Source organism: Phyllobates terribilis, unplaced genomic scaffold (assembly GCF_046119375.1).
Source record: "Phyllobates terribilis strain yellow unplaced genomic scaffold, ASM4611937v1 Scaffold_3__8_contigs__length_932513732, whole genome shotgun sequence".
NCBI lineage: Eukaryota > Metazoa > Chordata > Amphibia > Anura > Dendrobatidae > Phyllobates > Phyllobates terribilis.
The window spans coordinates 242,130,137-242,148,137 of NW_027362763.1; the positions used below are offsets into that span (position 1 = coordinate 242,130,137).

The following is an 18,001-nucleotide window of genomic DNA, read 5'->3' on the forward strand; positions in this document are numbered from 1 at the left end:
GAAAAAATCCTGAGCATTTCTGCATCGTGGGCACATAGCCTAACCGTGGCACTCAAAGTTGAACGTAAAAGAAGATTAAGCTACATATATACAGTCATGGCCGAAAGTATGAAAGTCTGTGAAAAGATTAAAATTGCTATTGGGAGAAGACACCCTTCAAATATAAGAGACCTGGAGCAGTTTGCAAAAGAAGAGTGGTCCAAAATGCCAGTTGAGAGGTGTAAGAAGCTTGTTGATGGTTATAGAAAGCGATTGATTTCAGTTAGTTATTCCAAAGGGTGTGCAACCAAATATTAAGTTGAAGGTGCCAACAATTTTGTCCCTCTCATTTTTGGGGATTTCTGTGAAATTATGTCCAATTTGCCTTTTTTTCGCAGTTTTTTTTGTGTTGTTCCAATACACACAAAGGAAATAAACATGTGTATAACAAAACGTGTGTAATTTTCAGGGAGAAATACTTCACTTTCTGGAACAATTTCAAGGGTGGCAACATTTTCAGCCCTGACTGTATATGTGATTGCTCGATATAATGCAATTGCCCTACATTTCTGTCCTGTTCTGACAGAGAAGTTGGGCATTTAAATTACATGGAGCAATTCCTGCTGACATTTCAATGAATTACTTCATCTTCTTTTACTTGCAACTTTGAGTGCCATTTGCATTCCCTAGCACTGAAGCACCTCCCTTCAGCCACAAGTGCCAATCATATGTACGACCACATTATGAGTTGATATGATGAAATTCACGTGAATTAGATCCAACTTTGATGTCATTTTTTTACTTTGATTATTGATTATTTGATCAACTCAGGGCCGGCTCCATGTTTTTCTGGGCCCCGGGCGAAAGAGTCTCAGTGGGCCCCTTTAACACATACCACGATTCATGATGCAGAGATACGGCGGAGAAATATATATATATATAGTACAATGCAAAGATTTCACTTCTTACATTACATGAGTGATATCTATTGTAAATTCCACAATAGCTCAGAAACCAGTGAATCGCTCCACACAGAATACTGGCCCCCATATAAGGCTCCATACGGAATACTAGCCCCCATATAACGCTTCATACGGAATACTGGCCCCCATATAAGGCCCCATACGAAATACTGGCCCCCATATAAGGCCCCAAAAGGAATACTGGCCCCCATATAAGGCCCCATACGGAATACTGGCCCCCATATAAGGCTCCATACGGAATACTGGCCTCCATATAAGGCTCCATGCTGAATACTGGCCCCCATATAAGGCTCCATACGGAATACTGGCCCCCATATAACGCTCCATACAGGATACTAGTCCCCTTATAAAGCTCCATACAGGATACTGGTCCCCTTATAAAGCTCCATACAGGATACTGGCCCCCATATAACGCTCCATACGTTTAATAGACTAACAATATGTTTCATTTTAAATCAGATTTGTTACATCAACGACCAGCCTTAGATGGCCTTTTTCTGTAATCTTCTAATGTTAGCTTAGTTGTTCCTTTTTGCTTTGGTGCCAATAGAGTTGTGGTCTTTAGAGCTATCCTTTACTCTTAAGCTATGTGTTCACTCTACATAGGTCATAGTAAGGCTACGTTCCCATGATGAGCTTTTAATGCTGCAGAATTTCGCACCATTTGTGCACCTATTATTTAAATGAGATTACTTGATTTTTTATTGTGTTTTTGTGTGCGTTTTTTTAGATGTTTTTTTATCGCGTTTCTGATGCTGCGGTTTTCGTCTCTTGTTGGTGTTTCATGCTTTAAGTAAAGCTGCTTTGTTTTTGATATTTCCTGGCATTTGGCTTTGACTAAATTTTATTGACATAACTAGGTGCGGATTACATGCGTTTTTGATGTTTTTCCACAGCAGAAATGCACTAAAAACGCATGTGTGCTTTTTTTATCTGCGGGATTTCTGCACCTAAAGTAAGTCTACGGGTAAATTCCTCACAGAAAGTTTTCCGTACCCGCAAGAGAAATTAACATGCTGCGGATTTGAACCTGCTCCGCAGGTCAGTTTACGTTGCATTAAAAAGAAGCTCAGAGGGCAGGAGATTACTATAAATCCCATCCACTTTGCTTTAACTCTAAGATACTGCATTTTTGACGCAGCAAAATTATGCAGCGTCAAATCCTCACCAAAAGCTCATCGTGAGAACATAGTCTTATTCACCCAAAGCCAGTTGCTTCTGTTGTATTTAGGTGTAGCACGACATATGTTCCTGTGGTTACTATATGTACAGTAATATACTTTTAGTCTCTCTATCTCAAAGGATAGCTTCAGCTAATATCTATTGCAGAGTTGTCCAGATTCTCAGGGTGTACGATTGGACATGGTGGCACTAGAAAAGGGAACTAACCTCATTTCACTGGGTTTGCTTTATAAGACAATTGAAGGAAGAGCTTAATCTAATATCATTTTGACTATAGATTTTAGATTAATTGTGATTTACCATATTCAGACTCCATCATTGTGACCAAAGTAGGCTATTTATACAGTTCCAGTAGTAACTTCATAACAATTTTTCTAGATTACTTCACAGAGTATTGAAAATGCCGTTAATAAACTCCGAGATAGAGCAAACCAGGTATCTGTGTGCCCCGTAAAGAAGAAAAATCATTGGGGGACTATTAGAGGAATTGTGCAGTTTGGAAGAGGTATTTATATTTGCGAAATCTTTGTGTTACCTTTTTCAAGAAAGAACTGACACGGCGTTATGTTGCATGGCACAATGTTGTCTTGTAATATATAGTGTTTGCACTGTGTTTTATCTTCTGTATTGTGTGTACAAACTGAGGATATGCTGCATTACACTTTAAGTTCTGGCCATTAAAACTTTTATTTGTGCTTGTAGCTCGTAGTGTGAAAATGCATGAGTTTGTATGTTTTTAGCTGTGATTTGAACATTTCTATGAGGATAGCAGACATTGCAGTTTCTGTTGAGCTGAGCAGCTTTGGGTGCTTTCACACTGCATTATGGCACCCGTTCGTTGGTCCAGTTGGGGCTTATGTCTGAACCCCAGCAAAATGGGATTCGGGTGTATGCGCTGACGGGACCATAGACTATAATGGTGTCGACAGTGAGAACATGTGCTCTGTCGTACATCATTTTTGGGAGTGGACGCCTACTGGAGGTGAACACTCAGATACAGTAACATATGTCTGCATCCCGTTTTGCGAGGGAGTTCGGACATAAGTCCCGACGGAGGCAATGAACGGGTGCCAGAACGCAGTGTGAAAGCACCCTTACGCAGGCACTTTTTCTCAGAGGTTTTGTTTGTGATGTCTGTGGATGATAGAAGGGTAAAATTAAAAGGACCATAACAAAATATAATGCAGATATAGTTAGCTAACAATTCAAAGTGAAGGACCTAATCCTTAATGGTAGTAGGAGTGGGGAAAAATTTCAGGTTTTGCTAGGAGCCAGAGATGTATAAAGAGTTGTAAACTATAGGTCTTAGAGCTAGGATTAATAGTAAAGACAATAAAACAAAATAAGAACCAAAGAAGGGAAGGAAATCGGGACAATTTATAACAAATAAATGCAAAAAAGTCTTGTGTTTATTTTTCTCTATCTATATTTTAACCTTTTTATCACAAATAGATTCTAGACAGATAAATAGATGGATGGATGTTATGGGCTCACCAAGTGAGGTGGATTCTTTCAACCAGAAGTCTGGGTTTGCAGCAGAATTGTATTTACTAGACAGCATGTGGATCAGTGAAGACCAGGACAACAAGTTATGCAGGACGGCATATGGGCCACCCAAGATGGAAGCAGTATTTGCAGCTGAAGTGCAGTGACATACAGGAACAGCTGAGAAGTATATGACGCACCCCTGGGCCTGTGTCGCGCTGCGTTGCGCATGCGGGAGCTTACCCGGAGACGGATCTCTTGAGGGTTGTAGTCTCGTGGCGGTGATCCGGTCCGTGCCCAGGGAGTCAGACTAAGTGGCGCTGTATTAGCGGTAGATGTTGGACGACTACGCCACCCGTTGAGTACAGCCAAGGAGCTGCTGCTGCAGGGCAGACCGCTGAGGCCGGTGGTAGGATTGTGCAGCGTGATAGTATAACCCCCAACGGGAGGGGTATGGCCTCAGAGCAGCCGACGTGGATGATGGGGGTAGCAGGAACCACTCAGAGACGGTACGGTGTAGTTCAGGGTCTTTACTGGTGATAAAGATAGACCCTCCCGGAGTACTGGCTAGCGATTGGGGCCTGGTCAGTCCTTGAGCAGATGGGATCTCCCCTGGCCAGGCGGAGTTGTAGGCCTCCCAAACTAACTGTACTCTTCTGGCTACCTTGCTAGAGGCGGGTATAAGTAGCCCACGTCCCTGAGTGTACCGTGTGGTGCTCACCCGTATGGCCGGTGACTCGGGGCCTTCTAGTAGCTTCCGCTCCACGACGGCGGTGCTGGTCCCATGCGTGTGACCGTGCCTTCGGGTTTCTTGGCCAGAGGACCTGAAATCCCCTGCCTGACGGATTCTGCTGCTGGGTAGGAGTTAGTCCCCACAGCCTCGGACTCCGGGTCCGGTAAGAAATCTTCTCAGTCAGGGCGAGCTCTGCAGCTGCCAGCCCCTGACTCCTTGTAACACTGCTCCCACAGAGCTCCTGTTGTTTCTTCCCATAGCTGCTTCTCTTCTCTGTCTCTACTTCTGGCATGGCCCAGGAGCTGGGCCCAGCCGGAGCCACAGCTCCCTGTCAGCCCTCCTGGCTGAACTCTCCCTCTGAACTCTCTAACCCTGCCTCAGCCCCAGGTTTATATAGGGGAAGTTCTTCCCCTCCCAGGACTGGGCAGGAGGTGTGGCATGCATAGGATTCCTGACCAAGAGACCTCCCACCTGCTCTCAGACATAACATTGCCGTTACTGTGGAAACCAGACCCCTGGGGTGCCACATTCCCCCCTAGTGAAATTTAGTACTCCGGGACTAAACATATTTTTAGAAAAACATAACAAGGTATAAACAATAATAATACAATAAGAAAAACACATAAAGATGGTTACGGCGTGTCCGCAACCGGGTGCAGTCTTTGAAGAAAACAAAGGTGTCCATTTCACCAAAACAGGGAGACGTAACCAGGTAGGGGTCTGTCCTGCCCCGAGTCCTTAACAGTCTTTAGTCCATTCCTGGGTTACGCTCCAACCATGTACAAAGGATTCCCGGTAAATCCACCAAAGACTCCCATAAATTACTAGAAACACATAATTATTTACAGGATATGGCCGCTCTCAGTCCTCGGCCAGTGGGGATAAGGAACGGCTGCTCACAGTCCTCAGCCTGGTTTAAGATAGGGGCACATGGGGAACAATTCACTAATCCCAACGGGGACCATATTTTAATTAGCAGCAGTCCTTGTACCCTTACGGGTAACTATTTACAGCTCTTTATTCACGCTACTTCCCTTCAGTAGCTATGTCCTCTTTGTGCTCCCTCCTGAGGGTAGTCCTCAGACCCGTCCGGGTCCTCTTGGCTTTCCTCGTATTGGTAGTACTGCAGCTCCTCCTCGGTTAGCTGGGTTAGTATCTCTGCGACAGTCCTCCTCCCAGGTGGCCAGGACTTTACCTCCCTTTGGGCTGCCCCGCTTAATTGGGCCACCAGGATGCTCACTTTTTGCTCCTCTGTGAGGGGGTACACCTGGAAGAGGCTATCCAGCTTTTCTCTAAAGTCATGCAGGGTATGTGACTCCCCTGAGTACTGGGGTAGCCAGGCTGCCCCCGGGATATAGGGCATGGTGAAAGGCATGACCGCAACAGCGGTGGCGCTGGCGGGGGTTGAAGCGGTGAAGCTCTCCTCCGTATCCGACATCCTTCTCCCCCCTAGTGGACCGTGGCCTACCTTGCGATGATCCTCTTCCGTAGGCCGCGGCTCCGCAGTGGATCGTCAGGGTTGAGGACCTTCCGTCGCGCTCCTGTGACGTCGGCGTCTGCTGGGCTCCTTCCAGGACCTTACGCAACGTCCGGACGTGAGGCGGGGCTTCAGTTCTCGCGCGCTTTCGGAGTCCACGCCCCTCTTCTTCCCACGCGGCGTCCTCAAGATGGCGTCCAATGGCGGGAAAACTCCACCGATGGCGGGAAGGAAGTGGAAGATGGCGCCGGATGGCGGGAATCTTCACCACAGGTAAGTTTGAACAGTCTTTTTCAGGCACGCAGTACCCGGTGGTTGCGGGCACGAAATCCTGCCGACTACGCCAAAAGTTGACGCACCCCTGGGCCTGTGTCGCGCTGCGTTGCGCATGCGGGAGCTTACCCGGAGCCGGATCTCTTGAGGGTTGTAGTCTCGTGGCGGTGATCCGGTCCATGCCCAGGGAGTCAGACTAAGTGGCGCTGTATTAGCGGTAGATGTTGGACGACTACGCCACCCGTTGAGTACAGCTAAGGAGCTGCTGCTGCAGGGCAGACCGCTGAGGCCGGTGGTAGGATTGTGCAGCGTGATAGTATAACCCCCAACGGGAGGGGTATGGCCTCAGGGCAGCCGACGTGGATGATGGGGGTAGCAGGAACCACTCAGAGACGGTACGGTGTAGTTCAGGGTCTTTACTGGTGATAAAGATAGACCCTCCCGGAGTACTGGCTAGCGATTGGGGCCTGGTCAGTCCTTGAGCAGATGGGATCTCCCCTGGCCAGGCGGAGTTGTAGGCCTCCCAAACTAACTGTACTCTTCTGGCTACCTTGCTAGAGGCGGGTATAAGTAGCCCACGTCCCTGAGTGTACCGTGTGGTGCTCACCCGTATGGCCGGTGACTCGGGGCCTTCTAGTAGCTTCCGCTCCACGACGGCGGTGCTGGTCCCATGCGTGTGACCGTGCCTTCGGGTTTCTTGGCCAGAGGACCTGAAATCCCCTGCCTGACGGTTTCTGCTGCTGGGTAGGAGTTAGTCCCCACAGCCTCAGACTCCGGGTCCGGTAAGAAATCTTCTCAGTCAGGGCGAGCTCTGCAGCTGCCAGCCCCTGACTCCTTGTAACACTGCTCCCACAGAGCTCCTGTTGTTTCTTCCCATAGCTGCTTCTCTTCTCTGTCTCTACTTCTGGCATGGCCTAGGAGCTGGGCCCAGCCGGAGCCACAGCTCCCTGTCAGCCCTCCTGGCTGAACTCTCCCTCTGAACTCTCTAACCCTGCCTCAGCCCCAGGTTTATATAGGGGAAGTTCTTCCCCTCCCAGGACTGGGCAGGAGGTGTGGCATGCATAGGATTCCTGACCAAGAGACCTCCCACCTGCTCTCAGACATAACATTGCCGTTACTGTGGAAACCAGACCCCTGGGGTGCCACATATATGCAATCAGATATCTTGCAGTAGAATGTGGTATATAACAGACATACAGTATATGAAAACAGGTATCTTGCAGCAGTGAAACAGTTAATCACAGGAGCAGCAGAGTTTAATGTGCAATAGGACTAAGAAAGTAGTGCCGAATAATTAGTCAGGTACCTTAATAGCAGAAGTGAGTTTAGAACTTGTAGCGTAACTTGATTCAGCAAGGTTTATTAGCAAAGGTGGATTTGTAACTCATAGCTTGACTTAGCAGAGCTGTGTGAACAATAGCAACAGAATTCACTGGACTGAGCTAGGAAGTAGAATTTGTATGCTAAAAAAGCAGGCAGGAGTTGCAAGAGGATAATTAGCTATTTGCCTGGAGCGAAGGCTAAAGGATGATGAGGATAGCTCCTGTAAAAGAATGTGATAGCAAGGTGGTGCTATACTTCCTGAATACTCTGGCAACTCATAACTGCCTGAATTGTCCTCAAAAGGCCTTGGGTGATGACAGAGATGCTTTCCAGGCTACTCGAATGAACTGGCCTTGACTAGTACTTAGGGAATAGGCCATAGGAGAAAGGACCAGACAATGTGAACTGAGGTCTAAGATGGCAGACATACAAGAAACAGAGGCATGTTCACACTAGCAAAAAAGAAGCAAGACAAAAATATATCTCATACCCTACCATAATTATATATAAATGTAAAGCAAAGTTGCATAATAAATATAGGGTACTTAGTGAACTATTTTTGATCAAAAAAAGTATACAAGCCGTCCCACCAGCGGCAAGGTGACCCTAAATTGGGACGGTACCTATACTGCCTATATTAAAAACCTTACTGTATATCAAAGTTGAAGTAATGCATATAAAAGGGTAGACAAATAGGACCGGGTCCCAACTCCAGACCACCTAGGCCCGTGGTAAGCTACATATATACCAATCAGCTCAACAAAGGGCATGCCACACCCTTAAATTGCACAGAATGCAAACAAGTCAAAAAACCAGACAATGTGAACTGAGGTCTAAGATGGCAGACATACAAGAAACAGAGGCATGTTCACACTAGCAAAAAAGAAGCAAGACAAAAATATATCTCATACCCTACCATAATTATATATAAATGTAAAGCAAAGTTGCATAATAAATATAGGGTACTTAGTGAACTATTTTTGATCAAAAAAAGTATACAAGCCGTCCCACCAGCGGCAAGGTGACCCTAAATTGGGACGGTACCTATACTGCCTATATTAAAAACCTTACTGTATATCAAAGTTGAAGTAATGCATATAAAAGGGTAGACAAATAGGACCGGGTCCCAACTCCAGACCACCTAGGCCCGTGGTAAGCTACATATATACCAATCAGCTCAACAAAGGGCATGCCACACCCTTAAATTGCACAGAATGCAAACAAGTCAAAAAACCAGACAATGTGAACTGAGGTCTAAGATGGCAGACATACAAGAAACAGAGGCATGTTCACACTAGCAAAAAAGAAGCAAGACAAAAATATATCTCATACCCTACCATAATTATATATAAATGTAAAGCAAAGTTGCATAATAAATATAGGGTACTTAGTGAACTATTTTTGATCAAAAAAAGTATACAAGCCGTCCCACCAGCGGCAAGGTGACCCTAAATTGGGACGGTACCTATACTGCCTATATTAAAAACCTTACTGTATATCAAAGTTGAAGTAATGCATATAAAAGGGTAGACAAATAGGACCGGGTCCCAACTCCAGACCACCTAGGCCCGTGGTAAGCTACATATATACCAATCAGCTCAACAAAGGGCATGCCACACCCTTAAATTGCACAGAATGCAAACAAGTCAAAAAACCAGACAATGTGAACTGAGGTCTAAGATGGCAGACATACAAGAAACAGAGGCATGTTCACACTAGCAAAAAAGAAGCAAGACAAAAATATATCTCATACCCTACCATAATTATATATAAATGTAAAGCAAAGTTGCATAATAAATATAGGGTACTTAGTGAACTATTTTTGATCAAAAAAAGTATACAAGCCGTCCCACCAGCGGCAAGGTGACCCTAAATTGGGACGGTACCTATACTGCCTATATTAAAAACCTTACTGTATATCAAAGTTGAAGTAATGCATATAAAAGGGTAGACAAATAGGACCGGGTCCCAACTCCAGACCACCTAGGCCCGTGGTAAGCTACATATATACCAATCAGCTCAACAAAGGGCATGCCACACCCTTAAATTGCACAGAATGCAAACAAGTCAAAAAACCAGACAATGTGAACTGAGGTCTAAGATGGCAGACATACAAGAAACAGAGGCATGTTCACACTAGCAAAAAAGAAGCAAGACAAAAATATATCTCATACCCTACCATAATTATATATAAATGTAAAGCAAAGTTGCATAATAAATATAGGGTACTTAGTGAACTATTTTTGATCAAAAAAAGTATACAAGCCGTCCCACCAGCGGCAAGGTGACCCTAAATTGGGACGGTACCTATACTGCCTATATTAAAAACCTTACTGTATATCAAAGTTGAAGTAATGCATATAAAAGGGTAGACAAATAGGACCGGGTCCCAACTCCAGACCACCTAGGCCCGTGGTAAGCTACATATATACCAATCAGCTCAACAAAGGGCATGCCACACCCTTAAATTGCACAGAATGCAAACAAGTCAAAAAACCAGACAATGTGAACTGAGGTCTAAGATGGCAGACATACAAGAAACAGAGGCATGTTCACACTAGCAAAAAAGAAGCAAGACAAAAATATATCTCATACCCTACCATAATTATATATAAATGTAAAGCAAAGTTGCATAATAAATATAGGGTACTTAGTGAACTATTTTTGATCAAAAAAAGTATACAAGCCGTCCCACCAGCGGCAAGGTGACCCTAAATTGGGACGGTACCTATACTGCCTATATTAAAAACCTTACTGTATATCAAAGTTGAAGTAATGCATATAAAAGGGTAGACAAATAGGACCGGGTCCCAACTCCAGACCACCTAGGCCCGTGGTAAGCTACATATATACCAATCAGCTCAACAAAGGGCATGCCACACCCTTAAATTGCACAGAATGCAAACAAGTCAAAAAACCAGACAATGTGAACTGAGGTCTAAGATGGCAGACATACAAGAAACAGAGGCATGTTCACACTAGCAAAAAAGAAGCAAGACAAAAATATATCTCATACCCTACCATAATTATATATAAATGTAAAGCAAAGTTGCATAATAAATATAGGGTACTTAGTGAACTATTTTTGATCAAAAAAAGTATACAAGCCGTCCCACCAGCGGCAAGGTGACCCTAAATTGGGACGGTACCTATACTGCCTATATTAAAAACCTTACTGTATATCAAAGTTGAAGTAATGCATATAAAAGGGTAGACAAATAGGACCGGGTCCCAACTCCAGACCACCTAGGCCCGTGGTAAGCTACATATATACCAATCAGCTCAACAAAGGGCATGCCACACCCTTAAATTGCACAGAATGCAAACAAGTCAAAAAACCAGACAATGTGAACTGAGGTCTAAGATGGCAGACATACAAGAAACAGAGGCATGTTCACACTAGCAAAAAAGAAGCAAGACAAAAATATATCTCATACCCTACCATAATTATATATAAATGTAAAGCAAAGTTGCATAATAAATATAGGGTACTTAGTGAACTATTTTTGATCAAAAAAAGTATACAAGCCGTCCCACCAGCGGCAAGGTGACCCTAAATTGGGACGGTACCTATACTGCCTATATTAAAAACCTTACTGTATATCAAAGTTGAAGTAATGCATATAAAAGGGTAGACAAATAGGACCGGGTCCCAACTCCAGACCACCTAGGCCCGTGGTAAGCTACATATATACCAATCAGCTCAACAAAGGGCATGCCACACCCTTAAATTGCACAGAATGCAAACAAGTCAAAAAACCAGACAATGTGAACTGAGGTCTAAGATGGCAGACATACAAGAAACAGAGGCATGTTCACACTAGCAAAAAAGAAGCAAGACAAAAATATATCTCATACCCTACCATAATTATATATAAATGTAAAGCAAAGTTGCATAATAAATATAGGGTACTTAGTGAACTATTTTTGATCAAAAAAAGTATACAAGCCGTCCCACCAGCGGCAAGGTGACCCTAAATTGGGACGGTACCTATACTGCCTATATTAAAAACCTTACTGTATATCAAAGTTGAAGTAATGCATATAAAAGGGTAGACAAATAGGACCGGGTCCCAACTCCAGACCACCTAGGCCCGTGGTAAGCTACATATATACCAATCAGCTCAACAAAGGGCATGCCACACCCTTAAATTGCACAGAATGCAAACAAGTCAAAAAACCAGACAATGTGAACTGAGGTCTAAGATGGCAGACATACAAGAAACAGAGGCATGTTCACACTAGCAAAAAAGAAGCAAGACAAAAATATATCTCATACCCTACCATAATTATATATAAATGTAAAGCAAAGTTGCATAATAAATATAGGGTACTTAGTGAACTATTTTTGATCAAAAAAAGTATACAAGCCGTCCCACCAGCGGCAAGGTGACCCTAAATTGGGACGGTACCTATACTGCCTATATTAAAAACCTTACTGTATATCAAAGTTGAAGTAATGCATATAAAAGGGTAGACAAATAGGACCGGGTCCCAACTCCAGACCACCTAGGCCCGTGGTAAGCTACATATATACCAATCAGCTCAACAAAGGGCATGCCACACCCTTAAATTGCACAGAATGCAAACAAGTCAAAAAACCAGACAATGTGAACTGAGGTCTAAGATGGCAGACATACAAGAAACAGAGGCATGTTCACACTAGCAAAAAAGAAGCAAGACAAAAATATATCTCATACCCTACCATAATTATATATAAATGTAAAGCAAAGTTGCATAATAAATATAGGGTACTTAGTGAACTATTTTTGATCAAAAAAAGTATACAAGCCGTCCCACCAGCGGCAAGGTGACCCTAAATTGGGACGGTACCTATACTGCCTATATTAAAAACCTTACTGTATATCAAAGTTGAAGTAATGCATATAAAAGGGTAGACAAATAGGACCGGGTCCCAACTCCAGACCACCTAGGCCCGTGGTAAGCTACATATATACCAATCAGCTCAACAAAGGGCATGCCACACCCTTAAATTGCACAGAATGCAAACAAGTCAAAAAACCAGACAATGTGAACTGAGGTCTAAGATGGCAGACATACAAGAAACAGAGGCATGTTCACACTAGCAAAAAAGAAGCAAGACAAAAATATATCTCATACCCTACCATAATTATATATAAATGTAAAGCAAAGTTGCATAATAAATATAGGGTACTTAGTGAACTATTTTTGATCAAAAAAAGTATACAAGCCGTCCCACCAGCGGCAAGGTGACCCTAAATTGGGACGGTACCTATACTGCCTATATTAAAAACCTTACTGTATATCAAAGTTGAAGTAATGCATATAAAAGGGTAGACAAATAGGACCGGGTCCCAACTCCAGACCACCTAGGCCCGTGGTAAGCTACATATATACCAATCAGCTCAACAAAGGGCATGCCACACCCTTAAATTGCACAGAATGCAAACAAGTCAAAAAACCAGACAATGTGAACTGAGGTCTAAGATGGCAGACATACAAGAAACAGAGGCATGTTCACACTAGCAAAAAAGAAGCAAGACAAAAATATATCTCATACCCTACCATAATTATATATAAATGTAAAGCAAAGTTGCATAATAAATATAGGGTACTTAGTGAACTATTTTTGATCAAAAAAAGTATACAAGCCGTCCCACCAGCGGCAAGGTGACCCTAAATTGGGACGGTACCTATACTGCCTATATTAAAAACCTTACTGTATATCAAAGTTGAAGTAATGCATATAAAAGGGTAGACAAATAGGACCGGGTCCCAACTCCAGACCACCTAGGCCCGTGGTAAGCTACATATATACCAATCAGCTCAACAAAGGGCATGCCACACCCTTAAATTGCACAGAATGCAAACAAGTCAAAAAACCAGACAATGTGAACTGAGGTCTAAGATGGCAGACATACAAGAAACAGAGGCATGTTCACACTAGCAAAAAAGAAGCAAGACAAAAATATATCTCATACCCTACCATAATTATATATAAATGTAAAGCAAAGTTGCATAATAAATATAGGGTACTTAGTGAACTATTTTTGATCAAAAAAAGTATACAAGCCGTCCCACCAGCGGCAAGGTGACCCTAAATTGGGACGGTACCTATACTGCCTATATTAAAAACCTTACTGTATATCAAAGTTGAAGTAATGCATATAAAAGGGTAGACAAATAGGACCGGGTCCCAACTCCAGACCACCTGGGCCCGTGGTAAGCTACATATATACCAATCAGCTCAACAAAGGGCATGCCACACCCTTAAATTGCACAGAATGCAAACAAGTCAAAAAACCAGACAATGTGAACTGAGGTCTAAGATGGCAGACATACAAGAAACAGAGGCATGTTCACACTAGCAAAAAAGAAGCAAGACAAAAATATATCTCATACCCTACCATAATTATATATAAATGTAAAGCAAAGTTGCATAATAAATATAGGGTACTTAGTGAACTATTTTTGATCAAAAAAAGTATACAAGCCGTCCCACCAGCGGCAAGGTGACCCTAAATTGGGACGGTACCTATACTGCCTATATTAAAAACCTTACTGTATATCAAAGTTGAAGTAATGCATATAAAAGGGTAGACAAATAGGACCGGGTCCCAACTCCAGACCACCTAGGCCCGTGGTAAGCTACATATATACCAATCAGCTCAACAAAGGGCATGCCACACCCTTAAATTGCACAGAATGCAAACAAGTCAAAAAACCAGACAATGTGAACTGAGGTCTAAGATGGCAGACATACAAGAAACAGAGGCATGTTCACACTAGCAAAAAAGAAGCAAGACAAAAATATATCTCATACCCTACCATAATTATATATAAATGTAAAGCAAAGTTGCATAATAAATATAGGGTACTTAGTGAACTATTTTTGATCAAAAAAAGTATACAAGCCGTCCCACCAGCGGCAAGGTGACCCTAAATTGGGACGGTACCTATACTGCCTATATTAAAAACCTTACTGTATATCAAAGTTGAAGTAATGCATATAAAAGGGTAGACAAATAGGACCGGGTCCCAACTCCAGACCACCTAGGCCCGTGGTAAGCTACATATATACCAATCAGCTCAACAAAGGGCATGCCACACCCTTAAATTGCACAGAATGCAAACAAGTCAAAAAACCAGACAATGTGAACTGAGGTCTAAGATGGCAGACATACAAGAAACAGAGGCATGTTCACACTAGCAAAAAAGAAGCAAGACAAAAATATATCTCATACCCTACCATAATTATATATAAATGTAAAGCAAAGTTGCATAATAAATATAGGGTACTTAGTGAACATAGGAGAAAGGAGCAAAGCCTGGCACTGGAGCTTCAACAGAATATTAACAATAGATAGCACTCCCAATTTAAAAAATTTTTAAAAAGCACAAATCATCCAAAAATTGTTGCGATTATTTTATATATTGCACAAGATTACACCAGACAGACAATGATCGCATGATCTCGGGAGGATTTCCCCATAATGTCCTGCAGCTATCCCATAGCATGGCATAGCACTGTCAATCAGGAGGGACTTTTATAATTTGAATAAAAGCAGTAGAAGGAAATGCCACCAAAATGTTATGATGAATCTATATAGAGATAGGTAAAGAAAACCCTAAAACACTTAACAAATTGTACAGATAGTGTGTGATAGCATGGCTGTGAAGATTAGTGTGTGTAGAAAAGAAAATAGTGTCATATACATTTTAGGGCAATTTAAAGCTTTGGAATACCTTCAATTCACAGCTAATTGATTTGCAGTAAATCAAAATTCCTGGTAAAATTTGAGAAATCTTGTTGATTTGGAATGTCAAAAACTTATCTCATCTCTAATAGATGCATTCTAGATAGATAGACAGATAGACAGATAGATAGATAGATAGATAGATAGATAGATAGATAGATAGATAGATAGATAGATAGATAGGAAATGGTTATTTCTTTTAAAAATATAAGACAATCTAAAAGAAATCCCCTTAGCATTGTGCTTCGTATAACTGATATTTTTGAGGAAATAATGCAGATTTCTTGCCCTCTGTATAAGAACGATGTCTCCACTTCTACAAATGTAATGTCTTCACCCTTTTTAGCTAATTCCACTAGTTTCGCTCCATAAACTCAGATATCATTTTATGTCTTATCTGCTGAATCGGTTTTATTACATCACCAATCCCATCAGTACTCGGCTGCTGCCTATCACTTTGTCACTGATCTTAGCTGATGATATTTCCACTTACTTACTAATAGAATTAACATGAGGTTTGTTGCAGGTAAAATGTTACGAGGATTTCTGCCCGTGTATCCAAAGTCCCTGTGGGTCGATGTTAAAACATTTTGTAATGGGCTTCCATTTCATATAGTGTTTGATGAAGAGGTAAGAGATTCTTCCATAATCTATACTGAAATCATTTCTCATTCAGCATTATTACTACAGTTGTTTTATAATAAGAGAGAGAATAACTGAATATGTACAGCAGAGGATACTGGGAAGTAATGGCCAATGAATGGTGAATGGATTAAAAGGATGCATGTATTTCTAATAATGCATTGTATCGGAACAGTCCTGCACAAAATGTTTGCTATGTTAGGGGTCTGCTACCATACAGTCGTTCAGCTGTGGCCGTAATGCTGTTTTCTGCAGCCATTGGCTGCGATTGTTATGGGATCACTGTGCCTGGCTCTATTCTATTATAAGAGGACTATGGCCGACGGGATTGGTATGGTGACCACAGCTGTGTGAGTTCTGTGGCTTGCTCCAATATGGGAATATTGTGGCTCACTCTATTATGAGTGTTGAAGTATTTTTTATCTCCATTTATAAGTTTCTGGGAATGTGATTTCAGCCAACTCTGGGCTCCACCTGCTTGGTCATTTATTATACGTATACCTAAAAAGCATTTTCAGGTGGTTATACAAGTGCATTCAATCATAGAACATAAAGAATAAACAATGATCTTCAAATCATACAGCAAAGAATATCTTAATATTGCCTCTAGTTTCCATACATTTCTCCATCATTTCAGCTCTGAAAATGTCCTTTTTGCTAAAACAAAAGATAACTAACTTATTCAAGACATGGCATCCACGTTGCATGAGACAGACGCCCAAGAACATTCTGTCTCAAAGTAAATTTTCAAGGACAAAGGCTACAAAAAGTGTAAATAAGGCAGTAAATCTAGCTTGATATGACACCTGTGACACTGACATGTATGACTAGCCACGAGGAGCCCACTCTATTAAGGGGTTGGCTCATTTATTGTAAATCTAGTCTGCACTGATAGAAAACCTCATATCTGTTCCATACAGCAACACAATAGAACTTTTGGCACAGAAACGCCTGCTTATTTAGGCACAAGAGCAAAAAGATAGTAATTGCAGTCAAACTATTGTACAAGATAGATTCCTCGGGGAATTTCAGATATTACCAGACATAGGATACATATGGTACAAGTCATAATGTTCATCATGCCTATGTAATAACTACAGTGCATACCCACCAGCCATTCTACCTACAGAATATCAAAGAAGTCCTCCAACCATAGCATCCATAGAGAACCAGTCAATTTGGCCATAGTCACAAAGGTCTCAGTGCCCCATAATACCAGTCATAGTGCCCACAGCCATAATAAAACCATCAGTGACTTTGGCCATAGTGCCTATAAAATAGTGGCAGTGATTTAGTTTACAATAATATGCATTATAGGAAAAGTATCTCTACTAAGTACTGCCAGTAATTTGGCAGCATATCTGACCTATTTGAAGCACCACTCCAGCATTTTTTATTGCTTCGCTGGAGTGGTGCAACTAATCTAAGTTCCCTGCCCTTAGTATTATACTTACCAGCCGCCATCTTCATCTTCTATCGGCTCCGCTCCAGTGGGTCTTCTGCAGGTTGTGACCTGCTGTAACAAGTGTTTGCTGGGCACGCTGGAGGTCCCTACTCAATATACAGTACATACCAAAGTTTGGACACACCTTCTCGTTTAAAGATTTTTCTGTATTTTCATGACTTTGAAAATTGTACATTCACACTGAAGGCATCAAAACTATGAATTAACACATGTGGAATTATATACTTAACAAAAAAGTGTGAAACAACTGAAAATATGTCTTATATTCTAGGTTTTTCAAAGTAGTCACCTTTTGCTTTGATGACTGCTTTGCACACTCTTGGCATTCTCTTGATGAACTTCAAGAGGTAGTCACCGGAAATGGTTTTCACTTCACAGGTGTGCCCTGTCAGGTTTAATAAGTGGGATTTCTTGCCTTATAAATGGGGTTGGGACCATCAGTTGTGTTGGGCTGAAGTCTAGTGGATACACAGCTGTTAGTCCTACTGAATAGACTGTTAGAATTTGTATTATGGCAAGAAAAAAGCAGCTAAGTAAAGAAAAACGAGTGGCCATCATTACTTTAAGAAATTAAGGTCAGTCAGTGCGAAAAATTGGGAAAACTTTATAAGTGTCCCCAAGTGCAGTTGCAAAAACCATCAAGCGCTACAAAGAAACTGGCTCACATGAGAACCGCCCCAGGAAAGGAAGACCAAGAGTCACCTCTGCTTCTGTGGATAA

General features: G+C 42.1%; 1 protein-coding gene across 1 annotated transcript in view; it reads left to right on the top strand.

The window, feature by feature from the left end:
* The window catches only part of LOC141259151 (guanylate cyclase soluble subunit beta-2-like), a 168,902-nt gene that overhangs the window by 118,904 nt on the left and 31,997 nt on the right, over positions 1–18,001 (top strand). Inside the window, exons 7-8 of the mRNA XM_073674688.1 lie at positions 2,523–2,649; positions 15,701–15,804. Of these exons, the coding sequence (XP_073530789.1) occupies positions 2,523–2,649; positions 15,701–15,804 (231 nt within the window). The remainder of the gene's footprint in view (positions 1–2,522; positions 2,650–15,700; positions 15,805–18,001) is intronic.